At 55.1% G+C, this 13457-nt stretch overlaps 1 protein-coding gene across 1 annotated transcript; it reads left to right on the top strand.

Annotated features, from left to right (window-relative positions):
* Positions 1-322: 322 nt before the first annotated feature.
* Positions 323-5619, top strand: LOC308231090 (microtubule-associated protein 1 light chain 3 gamma-like; the record flags this gene model as incomplete). The annotated part of the gene is made up of 4 exons (XM_080636200.1): positions 323-473; positions 4663-4718; positions 4825-4931; positions 5397-5619. 4 exons carry the CDS (start codon positions 323-325, stop codon positions 5617-5619), a joined length of 537 nt encoding a protein of 178 aa, XP_080492326.1.
* Between the last annotated feature and the right edge of the window lie 7838 nt (positions 5620-13457).

The raw sequence follows: 13457 nt of genomic DNA, 5'->3' as shown, positions 1-13457 counted from the left end.
TCTTTGGTTTAAGCCATTCCGGCCTCTTCCTTCCTCCTTTTCCTCTTTGGTTCTCATGGTTTGGACTCTTCCTTTGGCTCCTTCGTGGCGCGTGGATCCCGTTGGCCTCCGTCGGAGCTGACCTCGGTTGGGTTTTGGGTTCTCTTCATTTGCCTACTTTTAATTCACATCTCGATTTTGGTGGCAAATAAAACCAGTCTCTGGTGTTTGATGGGGCTCCTGGTGATGGTTTCTCCCCCCTCATCAATTGCCAGTGGATGTGTGAGGGGATGGAGGGGATGTGGAAGAGATGGGTTGGGAGGGCATAAGGGGATGGAGGGCAATGGGGCTGGAGCTGTCAGAGGGGCTGTGCAGGCAGCATCGCCATGGGCATAATAAAGCTTCCAATGGTCCCAGAGAGCTCATGGTGGGGGGACACCAACAGGTCCGGGGGGAGAAGAAGACCCTGGTGCCCCTTCTGCAGGAGGCACGTGGTGGGTACTGGCGCTGCAGTGCAAAGGGAGCAGGGAACAGCCATGGGCCTGCCTCTCACCCCCATCCCATCCCCATCTCATCCTCATCCCATCCCCATCCCATTCTATCAAATCCCACCCCATCCACATCCCCAATTTATCTAATCCCATCCCATCTCCATTTCCATCCCCCATCCCACCCTGTCCCATCCCACCTCCTCCCCAAGGATGATGCCACCGACAGCCCTTGGTCACCTTCCCCTGCATCCCTCAAGCTTGGGTGTCCTTAGAGGGGAACCTTGTGTAGGGCCAGGGATGCAGGGATGCAGGGATGCAGCCAGTGCTGCAGTGGAGGCACCTTCAGTCGATGCCTAGAGCTGAGGTGGGAATAAGCCCCCAACCCAATGTGCTTCTCCTTGGTGCCCCTATTTGGGCTACACCAGAAAGGGGGGAGTGATAAAACCCCCCATAACCCAGGGCTTTAATAACCCCCACGTGTAGAAACGCTTCCGGAAGACAGCCTGGGATCACTCCTCCTGCAGGCTGGGGTTTTCCAGCTCATTGGAATTCTCCTGCAGGCTCAGCCTTAACGGGAGCAGAATTGGTTATTCAGCCCTCATCCCGGCTGGCCATGGAGCTGGAGGGGCTGGCAGGGGGGAACACCCTGCAGCCCCTTTGGATAGTGCTCAAAAGGGGGATCCAAAGTGTTCCCTTATTCCCAGTGCTCCGGGTGGGATTGTCTGTGGCTCGCCAAGCGCCAGCCCTGCCGTTAGGAACGCGCTTCGTCAGGGAAGCATCAGCAAATCCATCCCCATCCCGGGGCCCCGGCGCGGATCCTGCTCCCTGCAGAGCCCTGGGGCTGTGTCTGGACTTTCCTCCCAAGGGAAAACCAGCGGGAGCTCCGTAATTGAGGCTTAATCATGGCCGGGAAGCGGCGAGCGGTGGGAGCTCCATCCCCAGCTCCATCCTCATCCCCATCGCATCCTATCCAATCCCATCCTCATCCCCATGGCAGCGTGTGGTTGGCGGCGCCAAAACAGGCTGCGGAGGGGAAAAAGCTGGAATTCCAGCCCTCATCCCCCTGCCCCTCGTTGGGAATGATGATGGTGGAGGAATGTGGCCATCAGCCGGCTCTTAGCACCCCTGGTTCCTCCCCAGGGCAGGAATCAGGGCACGGCGCCGGTGGTAGATACCTGCTGCGGCCCATTCAATCAAATGGATCAAAACCTGATCTAGAATATAGCCAATACAGAATATAGAGAAATATTACCCATAATATATACAAATTAGTTAGGATCTATAGTAATCTTGCCTATAATAGATACATAGAGAGGAATCTCATCTAGAATATAGACACATTAGCTAGAACATGGAGAAATCTTACCTAAACTCATCTATAACATATATTAGCCAGAACATCTTGCCTAAACTCATCTATAATGCATATTAGCCAGAACATATAGAAATCTTGTCTATAATATATATACACCATATATATACAATACATATACATATATAGAAACCTCATCCAGAATACAGATTTATTAGCTAGATTATGTAGGAATTTAATGTATAAAACATGCATATGAACTAGAATAGATGGAAATCTTGTCTAAAATAGGTACGTATTAGCTGGAACAGGGAGAAATCTTCACTAGAATATATACTTATTAGCTAGAATATGGTTTATGTGATTAATGCAACGCAATGCAATATAAATTAATGCAATATAATTAATAGGATATGAAATACACGTGTGGGTCATACATAGATGCGTGCCATAGATCCGACAGCAATACAGAGCCAGTGAAGTGCTGCACCAAACAATGGGCATCCCCAGCCCCTCCTCTCCCAACCCCTGCGGCTGGGGCTGAGATTCCCACTTCATCCTCTCATTGGGACTAAAGGCCCCTAAAGGGGGGTGGTTTGGGGGGGTTAATACCTGGCTTTATTCCAGTGCCTCACCCCAGGATAAAAGGGAACTTGGGCAGGGGAGGGTTTATCCATGAGGGTTCATCCCGGATGGATTCTGCCTCCCCCAATCCCAGCGCCGCTCCTGCGCGCCTCCAGCTCCTTATTTATGGCCCCATTCAGATCATTCCCATTCGTTATTCCCTAGGGAAATCCATCTCCCATGGGAAGCCCCCGGCCAACGCAAACCCCCCTGCAGCAGAGGGGATGGGGATGAGCTGGGCTGCTTTTGCCTCCTCCCTGTTGGGAATGCTTGAGAAGGATGCACGGGGGAGGCTCAAGCAGCTTGGGTTTAACACAGGGGACAACAGCAGGGATGTGGACGACAAAATCCACCCCAACCTATGGAAACCCCATTTCCCTTCATCCGGAATGAATTAGCTCCTGCTAATGAAGGGCATCACATTGCTATGACATTCCAGCGCCCGGCCCAGCCCCGCAGCACTGGTTGGGTGTTAAACTGATAAACAAGAGATGCTCACCGTTAATGAACCCATTGAAAACGGAGATTTTCGGGTTGAGTTTTCAATCCCCAGCTCCTTTTCTGCTCCCAGCCAAGCCATTAGCACGTCCTGGGAGCAGAATGGAACCCAGAGCATCGGAATCAATCCTTTCCATTAGCAAATGGAGAGATGCTTTATTATTTATCCGCTTATTGATAAGAGGAAAACGTTCATCCCCCTCCATGAAATCCCACTTTGAATCCCACGTGAACTTCCCAGGATGAAGTTTATTGAGAGGGATACATTTGTAATGGCTTCATTTGCTACGCAGATGGAATCTGTGCTGCAAACTCATTTCCCAGCCCAGCTATGAGCATGGAGGGGAGACTGATTCTCTTTTATGGCGCAGTAACAGAGGCTCATCCATTGCACAGGGGTAAAAGAGATGAAAGATGAACATGGAACAGGAGGGGGAAAGCCCAGGGTGATGGGATTGGGATGCTCAAAGCACCCTAGGGATGAACCCAACTGGGATGTTCAAGGATAACACCGGCGGATGCAGCCAGGATGCTCAGTGAGGAGCATCCCTCCTAAACCATCCCATTCCTCCAGCAGCTCCAGGACCCGTGATTCCAATGAGCTGATTGAAATGAGGCTGATTGAAGTCTGAATGAGCTGGAATGCTTCTGCCTCCTCCCTTTCGGGGGGCTGGCAGAGGGGTGGGAGCCCATGGAGGATGCAGGAGAGGCTTGGGAAGAGAAACGAAGGGGGGAGGGGGGAGGGAATAACGAGACAAATGGGCTTGAAAAACAAGGAATGACGAGCCAAAGGGGGCTTAAAACCAGGGAATAACAAGACAAATGGGATTCCATTGGCATAATGGGATCGAATCTGTTTGCAAAAGCCGCCTCGCTCCTGACCCAGGGAATTGGCAGCGTGCGGATGAGCCAATGTCTCGGCAGCTTTATGGGTCCCCCCTGACACCAGGCCCTCATTAAATCCACCCGGAGATAGCACCGGAATGAAAGTGTCAGGATAAAGGATGCCGGGGCCGGCTCCGGCCGGGATTGATGTGCTGGGGCAGGGCCTTATCCGTCCTCATCCCACCTCGGAGGGAAGAGAGGGATCCCCCCCCCCCGGCTCCCTTCTCCATCAGTGCAGAGCAGCCTCAGCCCATCAGTTATGGTCTAATCCATAGTGGAATCATTCCTCCAGCTCCTGCATGGGGCTGCCAAAGGAGCAAACCCCAACTCTTCTCTGCCCTTCTCTTCTCTTCCCTCTTCTATTCTCTTTCCCCTTTTCCCTTCTCTCTTCTCCCTTTCCCCTTTCCTTCTCCTTTCTCCCTTTTCCATTTTCCCTTCTCTTTCCCCTTTTCCCTTCTCTCTTTTTGCTTCCCTTTTCCTTTCCCTTTCCCCTTCTCTCTTTTCCCTTCTCTTTTCCCTTCCCTTTTCCTTTCCCCTTTTCCTTTCTCCCTTTTCCATTTTCCCTTCTCTCTTTCCCCTTTTCCCTTCTCTCTTTTCCCTTCCCTTTTCCTTTCTCTCCCCTTTTCCCTCCCCTTCCCTCATCAGAGCCCAGCTCCTCCCATCCCACCCCAGCTGGGGCAGGACCAGCCTATATCAGGAGCTACCCCAGCACCACCTGCCTGGGGTGGTCCCTGCCTGAGGATGCAGCCCGACAGCAGCAGCTCCTCTCGCCCCTTCAAGCAGAGGCAAAGCCTTGGTGCGTCCCTGGAGCAGGGGGGACCCGCATGGACACAGGGATGGGCCCTGCTCATTTCCTCCTTTTCCCTTCCGCAGCCTCCAGGATGCAGGAAGTGGCCGAGATCCGCATGAAATATCCCAACAAGATCCCGGTGAGGCCTCGACCCCCTCCCTCTGTGCCCTCCAAAGCAGGGGCAGCCCCTGCTAAAGGCTTTGGGGCTCCGTTCTGCACCCCCCAGCATCTCCTCCCTGCTGCAGGTGGTTGTGGAGCGCTACCAGAAGGAGAAGACTTTGCCCCCCTTGACCAGGACCAAGTATTTGGTGTCCCAGGACCTGCCCCTGTCCCAGTTTGTGGTCACCTTGCGGTGAGTGGGGGGTCCCAAGACAAGGAGGGGGGGTTCCATAGCCTTGGGTCAGGGCAAAAGCCCAGTCTAGGTCCTAGGAACCAGCTTGGAATGGCAGCTCCTTTGGCTGCTCCAGTGGGCAAGGGTTTAGTGGGTGTTTAAGCTCAGCCTCATGCAATGAAGCCTTTGCAATTGGCATCTCCAGCAGCGTTCCCTACCCTTGCTGGCGAAAGCGGTGGCAATTGGCTCTCCATGCCTGTTTGATGGGTGGCACCAGAGGGGCACGATGCCGAAGCCAGGTCCCATTGGGAGAAGCCATTAAACACCAGAGCTGGAGCAGCATCCGTATGGATGGAGCCTCCCCTGAAGCCAGGTCCCACGGGGAGAAGCCAATGGGAAACACCAGAGCTGGAGCTGCATCCCCATGGATACGCCTGGTGCTGGGCAATGCTCACCCACACTTTGCCTTCCCCTTCATCCCTGCAGAACACGGCTCTACCTGGCCTCATCCCAGACCTTCTACCTGCTGGTGAACAACAAGGGGCTGCCGAACATGTCCATCACCATGCAGGAGCTCTACCAGGACAACCAGGATGAGGATGGCTTCCTCTACCTGACCTATGCCTCCCAGGAGATGTTTGGCAGCTCTTCCTCCATCAAGCCATCGGCCAACCCCGTGTCCTTGGGGATGCTCCTCTCAGGCCCCTGATGCTGGTGAGGTCGGGGATGTATCCCCCTAAACTCAGCTTAAAACCAATGGGGAGCCCTGGATTGTGGCTGGACCAAGCTCACCTTTGTGATGCTCTTAAACCCCGCTCGATCCCTCCTTCATCTTCTGCCTGTAGCTACAAGATGATGCTCCCAGCATGGCAGAAGATGGGGTCGGTTTCCTTGCATCCACAGGGATTCCTCAAACAGGGCTTTTGGAGCTCAGGCTCCTCCTGAGTGCATCCCCTCATGGGACTGGGCATGGGGAGCTCCCTGGGGTGGGTTGAAGCTGCGTGCGGTCTGAGATGGGGAATAAAGAGACCTCAGCTGGTGCCTTGGGTTGAAACCAGCCTCAAGTGGGGGGGGACCAGGATGTGGGAGCAAAGCAGGGAAAGGGCTTTGCTCCCCCCATTGCAAAAGCGGGGGGGGGGTGTGTGTGTGGAAAGAGCAGGTCCCCATCTCCCTCCTGTGTGCAGAAAGGGGGGGTTTGGTCCCTCCTCCCCCCCCATCCATCACCCCAAGGAGCGGGTATGGATGCGGAGCTGAGCTCAGGCTGAGTCAGACCCAGGCGCTTCCTGCCTCTGATGCTGCAAAACGCCTCTTCGGCACCGAAGGCTTCCCTGTGAAGTGCAGCGTCACCGTGGGCAGGGATTTCAGGCACGTTTCCCCTTCCAAGGCTCATAAACAAGCCCTAAAATGAGCTGGAATTGGGGCTTTGATGGGCTTCGATGAGACGGGTGCGTGTGTCGTGTCCCCCCCGTCCCCCCCCGCACAAGGATGCTGCAGTGTGTCCCCCCCCTTTCTTTGAGGGCTCCAGGCTGCGTTTGGGTACCAAAGGGGTGGGTAAGGGGAGTATGAGGAGCCTGGTTTGGCATCTCCGCATCCCCCCAGGTGAGCATCACGCTTTGGCTTCACCCCATGAGGGTCCTGGAGCAATCCCCACGCATCCCCAGGACTCCAACCTGTGATGCCTTCCCCCCCGGCAGCATTGGGGAAGCAGGATTGTGTTTGGGCTGGTGCTGGTTCCTGGGTCAGCCAGCAGGGAACAGCTTGGGAATGACTCACCTTCCCTAGCAGGCAATTAGCAGCAGCTTTGCAGCTCCTGCCTCTCAGCAGGCTGAGGTGAGAGCCAGATCCAAAGAGAGGATGGGAATAAACCCCCAGCGCAGGATGCATTTAAATCACAGCTTCAGTATCCCGATGGGAAAGGCTGGGATGAGCCAAGCCCGGAGCCAGCAGGACCCCCATGGCTCCCAGCAGCATCCAGGGAGGATAAAGGTGGCCCAGACCCAGGGGAAGCATCGCGGTGCCTTGCGCCAAGCTCCGTTGGCGGTGGCCAAGAGCATCCATCCATGGAGTTATGGATTGAGACCTTCCAGGAATCCGGGGTTGTCGTTTCCCTGTGGGTTATTAAGGATTAATGGGTTGAGGTGGGATTTGGGGTGGGGGGAAGGCATCTTTTGGGGTTATTTCACTGCTGGGAGGTGAGGAACAAAGCCCCGGCACAGGAGGGCTCCAAATGGCTCCATTAACGCTGCTGCTGATCCCATTCCTGCTGTTGGGAGCCAAAGAAACCCAGGAAAAGCAGCTAAAAACTTGCTCTTCCCATCTGGAATCCCAGGCAGTGGAATGGGGAGGTTAAGGGGGATGCAGAGGGTACCAAAGCCGGAGCCATCGGGATGGGGACACAGAGCAAACCCAGCAGAGAGCAGCTGGAAGTGGGCTGGGAACAAGGAGCTTCAGGAAGCTGAAAGAGGAGAGATTGGGATGGGACCATTGGAAATCCCCTGGGAATTCCAAGTAGCTTGGCATAATGAATAAGCACAAAGGATTCTGACCCCCTTCATCCAGTCAAAGCAGGGAGGGAAGGGGATTCTCCACCAACCAACCATGGGGAGGTGCTGGGTAAGGAGGAATGGGCCATGATTCCCAAACTTGGGATCACGAACCTGGTGCTTCCTCCTCTTCCCAAAGCCCCTCTTCTCTCCACCCCTGCCTCTCAAACCTGGGTATCTCCAAGAGCATTGTGGTCTGAGTGATGCTCCTGCTCATTGCATTGGGGCTTGGGCCAGAGGATCCCTAAAGGTCCCTTCCAACCCAACCCATTGGATGAACCTGAGCTTAAAGAGGGCCAAGAGGAGATGCGAGGAAGCAGAAGCCTCATAAGCAAGGTTACTCTTCATAGGAGGATGGAATGGGTTGGAAGAGACCTTGAGGGTCATCCAGTCCGAACACCCTCGTCATGGAGCCCTGAATCCACGTCCCAAATCCAACTCTCAGGAAGCTCAGGATGTTTCCATCCCATCCACACGTTCACGGTGGTCAAGGCAAGCACATCATGGACCAGACCAAGGACCCAGGTTGAAACCGGGCCTTTGGCACTGCTGGGCATCATTCAATTCACATTAAGGCAAAACCCCATCCCCATCGTGCTCTGCTCATCCAGGAGCTCATCCTGGTGGAGCCAGCGGCTCATTCTGCATGAGCAGCGCATTCCCTGGAAGCAATGAAAGCCCCTCAGGTCATTAGTATGGAAATGTATTCCCGGCTCCACGGCAGCGAGATGCTGGCGCAGCCTGGAAGCAGTTTGACGGGTTTTGCTTCTCAGTGCGTGGACATTAAAGCCTCCCATTACAATGGGGATGATTTCTTCCCTCCTGATGAATAGCCTGCCATAAATAGACTCTGATTAATTGCGGCTGCACTCGGGAATGCAGCACCGGCTGCTATGGATCGGGATAATGGTCATCAGCTGCCTTGGAGAGCCATTGAGCAGGAGAGGGCTCGGTGCTGCTGTGGAGCCAGGTGATGGCTCAAGTCCTTGCAGCAGGCAGAGTCACCCACGCAAGTGCAGGCAGCTCCTTCCTGCCTGTCCCCTCCAGCCGGTGGGAAGCAGGGATGGATCGAGCATCCCAATGGGAACCATGGGGTGAGAATCACCCACGGGCATGGAATGGGTTGGGAGGAAGGGATCCCAAAGCTCATCCAGCTCCAACCCCTGCACCTTCCACTACAGCAGCTTGCTCCAACCTGGCCTTGAACACTGTCGGGGATGCGGCATCCAAACCTCTTCTATTCAACCCATCCCAGTGTCCCAGCACCCTCACAGAGAAGAACTTCAGCCTCAGATCCCATCTCCATCTCCCCTCTGGCAGGTTGAAGCCATTCTCATTGTCCTGTCCCTCCATCCCTTGTCCAAAGCCCCTCTCCAGGTCTCTTACAGCCCCTTTAGGCACTGGAGCTGCTCTAAGGCATGGATCCCCTTGAGCATCCCATCCTCCTGATGCCCAAGTGGTGCAAGCAAATTCCCTTGTTCTCCTTCCTGGAGCTGCACAGAATACATTCATATGGACATGGAATAAATGGAATTACATTTATCCCTGGCAGTGCTAGTCCTGGGGTTGGAACTGGATGGGTTTTAAGGTCCCTTTCGACCCAAACCATTCCAGGATCCTATATAATAAATAGATGTGTGTATGTGTGTATATATATACATACACCCCCCCCAAAGCTGCTGAGCCCCCCCAAGTGCACACAGAGCAGGCAATGCCACACAGGTCCCTGCAGGTCCCCTCAGCTCTCCACAGCAGCGGCAGCAGCCGCAGGGATGCTCGGGGAGTTGCCATGGAAACCCCGGAGCCCTGGGATGCAGCTGAGCATCAAGGAGGGCTAGGACCGGAGCCGGATGGTGCAGGTGAAGGCAGCGCCCTGCCAGGCTGTGCTGGGTGGGAACAGTGTCCTTCTGGCCCCTCTTCCAGCCTTGGGAAAGCCGCTCCACATCCACCCCTTTACTCAAGCCCTGCTTGTTAAGGGGGGTAAGGGGCCCTTCCGACGCAACCCTATGACATGATCCCATGATTTCACACCAGGCTGGAGACATCCCCAACCTCCCTCCCACTAAAAAACCCATGAAGATCCTTCCTCATGTGTTTTCCCAATGGATTTGGAACTGTCTGTCTGACGGCTGAATGGGCCAGCTGAAACCCTTGGCACAGTGATAAGGGGCTGGGCTCCGACTCCGGACGTTCCGCAGCTCCCATCATCTGGAATGAGCAGAGCAAATGGGGATTAACCATCACAAAGGGAAAAAGAAGCCAACATCTCACCTGGAAAAATGTGCTGGAAGCTGGACTCATTTACGACTTCCCCATCTCATCCCTATGCTGCAGAGGGGAAGAGCAGCTCCTTGGCTGGGTACCTCCAGGCCAAGTCCTGCATCCAAGGGCTGATCCCTGCTGATGCTTTGCCTGTCACGGCTGGCTCTTTTCCAGCAGGGAATTTGGAGCAGGTCCCATCAGGGACAGGGACCAGCAGAGCCCAGCTGGTGTCTGTGCCCCGCATCCGCTTGCTGGAAGAAGAGGATTGAACTCCAGTACCCGATTCCTTCCCTCTGGCACCAGCAGCCTGGATCTGCTCCATAGGCACCATGTGGGTTCCTCAGGGACTGGAGCGATAGGACAGGGAGTGATGGGTTTAAACTGAAACAGGGGAGGTTTAGGTTGGAGGAGATAAGGAAGTTCTTCCCTATGAGGGTGGTGGGACACTGGGATGAATGGAGATGGTTTGGATGCTCCATCCCTGGCAGCATTCAAGGAAGGGGCTTGGAGCAACCTGCTCTAGTGGAAGGTATCCCTGCCCATGAGAGGGGATTGGAACTGGATGAGCTTTAAGGTCCTTTCCAACCCAACCCATTCCATGACTCCACGCTAAGCCACGAGCCAGGCATTTCCAGATGAAGAGGGAAAGGCAGGAGCAGCAATGGAGGGCACAAGGAGCTGAAGCAAAGGGCGACGGAGCCTTTGTCACCTTTCAATGTTCCTTGAGCCCTTTCGTGGCAATAAATAGGAGCTGGTGCTGGTGAACATGAATAAATGATGCTCCCCTGTCCATTATAGAGCAGCAGGAGGCACGCAGCATCCCAGGGAAATGGGAACTTGGAGGCGGGGAATTTGGGGAGAAAAGGGGGAAATTTGGGGGCGGGAAAGAAAAATTAGGGAGAAGAGTGGGAAACTGGGGGGGGAATGGGAAATTTGGGGGGAAAGTGGGGAATCTGGGAGGAAAGTGGGAAACAGAAGGAAGGAGCTCTCACAGAGCATCCTCAAAGCCTCCAGGCAAATCTCAGCCCCGCACTGCAAGGCTGCAGCAGCCCAGCCCCTTTCCAGCCAGCGCAAGGCAGGGAATGCTGCCTCTTCTTTAAGCCGGGAATGCCTCAATATAATTAGCAGGAAAGCTCATTAGAGCCGAGCTAAATGCTCCAGCCTCGTCCTTGGAAGCTGCCAGCAGCTCGCTTGCCCAGACCGGGAACGAAACACCAGGAGAGGGGGGAATCTCATCAAATGGGAAGCAGTTGATGATCAGATTAAGGCTGTGTTTGCACAAGGATTGGAGGCGAAGGACGGTCCCTGGGCAGATGCCACGCTGCGAGAGAGGCAGAGGCACAAAATGGCCCTGCAGGGAGCATGGGGGGGGGCTGGGAGATGCGGCGGCTCCGCTGGGTACCACAGCTCAAGAGCTACATCTAGAGGCGCAAGAGCATCCTCCGAGAGACAAGCACGAGCATCTTGGTGAGGACATCGCTCCTCCGTGGGGTATTAACAACAGGCAGCGTGTTCCTGCTCATCTCAAAGCATGGATGGAGGGGTTGATCCCATTGGAAAGTGCCTCAGCCCGAGTCCAAGCAGGACATCCAGGCTGCGGCTCCCCCCCCCCCCGTCCCTTCTGCACTCTCAGGGTAAGCAATACAAGGTTTTGGTGCCAAAAGAGAGGGAGCAGCCAGTGGGAAATGAGGGATTAACTGGGAAACTTCGCAGGGAGGCTCATGGAATTGAAGTGACATCAGGAGAGGCGGAGCAGGCTTCCACGGGGGCCAAGACAGGGATGTGCAAATGGGATGTGGATGGGGAGAAGGAGCTGAAGGAGTAAGGGATGCAGTAACAGTGATGAGATGGAGGCACCCTCCGCTAAAAGCGGCATTCCCAGCGGAGACCCCCAAAGCACAGCCACGGGCAAGGGATTGGGAGTGAAGGGAAAGAGAGCCCACACTGCTCCCGAGGCATGGATGGGACCCAGGGGTCCTGATCTGGTCCCATTGCTTTGGTCCATGGAGACCCTGAGGCTGTACTTCAACCACACAACTCCTGCTTCTCCATTTGGTCCAGGACCAGCTCCCGATCCCCAGGGCTGCGACAGCCTCTTCCTTAGGCTCTAGAGAGGAACCAGGAGCAATCCCTTCCATGATCCTTCTGGAGAAGTGAAGGCTTCAGAGAGGATTCGGTCAGATGCAGTCAGCATCAGTGTCACTGCCCCAGTGATGGAGTCCAAGGCTTGACACGTGCTTGGAGTCCGGAGCCAGGGCTTCCTGCAGGAACGGGGTGAGACGGAGCTGTGCTGCTCCGTGATGCCCCAGAGCACAGGGAAGGGAGCTGGCCCCAGGCCACGACGAAACACCAAGTGAGGTTTTGGCATCACAGATGCCATACATCAGAGGTGACAGAGGGGCAGCCACAGCGTCTCCCTTCAACCCATCCCAGTGTCCCAACACCCTCACAGGGAAGAGCCTAAGATCCCATCTCCATCTCCCCTCTGGCAGGTTAAAGCTGTTCTCCTTTGCCTGTCCCTGCATCCCTCATCCAAAGCCCCTCTCCAGGTTTCCTGCAGCCCCTTTAGGCACTGGAACTGTGGAGGGATGCTCCAGCCCTCGCAGCACCTCCATGGCCTCGCTCCAGCAGCTCCACGTCCCTCTGGTGCTGTTCCCCCAGCGCTGGATGCAAACAGAACCCAACAACAGGAGGGAATAAAGAACATGAAAGCTTTCCTGGGAGCCACATCCCTGCTGTAGGATTAAACCCCCCCCAACCCCAGACAGCGTGAGCAAAGTGAGCGCACACTGCAGAGGTTCTGGTTTGCTCTAATAGAAGCAGCAAGACCTCTGCAGGCGAAGGGGAAGAAATAATCAATACGAGAGCTCTTCACATGGTTAATTGGAGAGGGCTTTATTTGCTGCTGAAGAGAACTGGAACTATACACAGCTGGTTTGCACTGGACCGAAGCTGGGATTTGATTTCATTCCATGTCTCCACATTTCTTGCGCTAACCAGAAGCGAGATGCAATGGAAGTGGAAAACAACGACTTAACAGTGTTCAAACCACACGTGGATGAAGAGGAGCTCGAGGGAGAAAGAGAACAGCCTCCTAGCTACAACAGCAAATCCACACCACAGCCGCCCTACACCACGGCCCCGTCGGGTCTACACACACCGGAGTGACTCGAGGCTGGAAGGGGAAGCGCGCAGCATCCTAGGTACCGCTACTCAGCTCGGGCTGGCTACAGAGCCTCCTGCAGTGGCAGCTACTGGCCTGGAGCCTCGCGTTTGTCACCAGAACCTAAAGGCAGCTTCAAGTGTTGAGAGTCAAAGCAATGGCAGGAGGGGGGAGAAGAACCGGTGCCACAGCGCAATGGGACACAGGGAGCATCACGGCGGCTGCAGCACCGGGGGACGGCTGTCCCCATGCTAAGGGGGCAGATCTGACACTCAATTTACAGATGGCTTTAGGCAATCAGTTCTACCAACCCAAGCGAGCGGGGCTGCCCAGCAAATCCCCATCCTCGTGGCTCAAAGGAGCTGGACCGAACGTGCAGAGGGTTGGTTGGGGAGCTCCTTCCGTCGTAGCACCGCAGGGCAGGAGTCGGCCTCGCCAGCATCAGTGCAAGGAACACTCAGCGCAGATGTGGGCAGCACCGAGGTGGAACCTTTAGCACTGACACCTCCTCGGCTTAGGAGCCACGTCAGGGTAACTCAAGCAGCTGTGGCACGCCGGGAACGCTGGCTTTAACATTCT

Source organism: Psittacula echo (assembly GCF_963264785.1).
Source record: "Psittacula echo genome assembly, chromosome: 30".
Taxonomy (NCBI): Eukaryota; Metazoa; Chordata; class Aves; order Psittaciformes; family Psittacidae; genus Psittacula; species Psittacula echo.
Note: the sequence above shows the minus strand (reverse complement) of the source record. Positions and strands in the feature narration are given on the sequence as shown.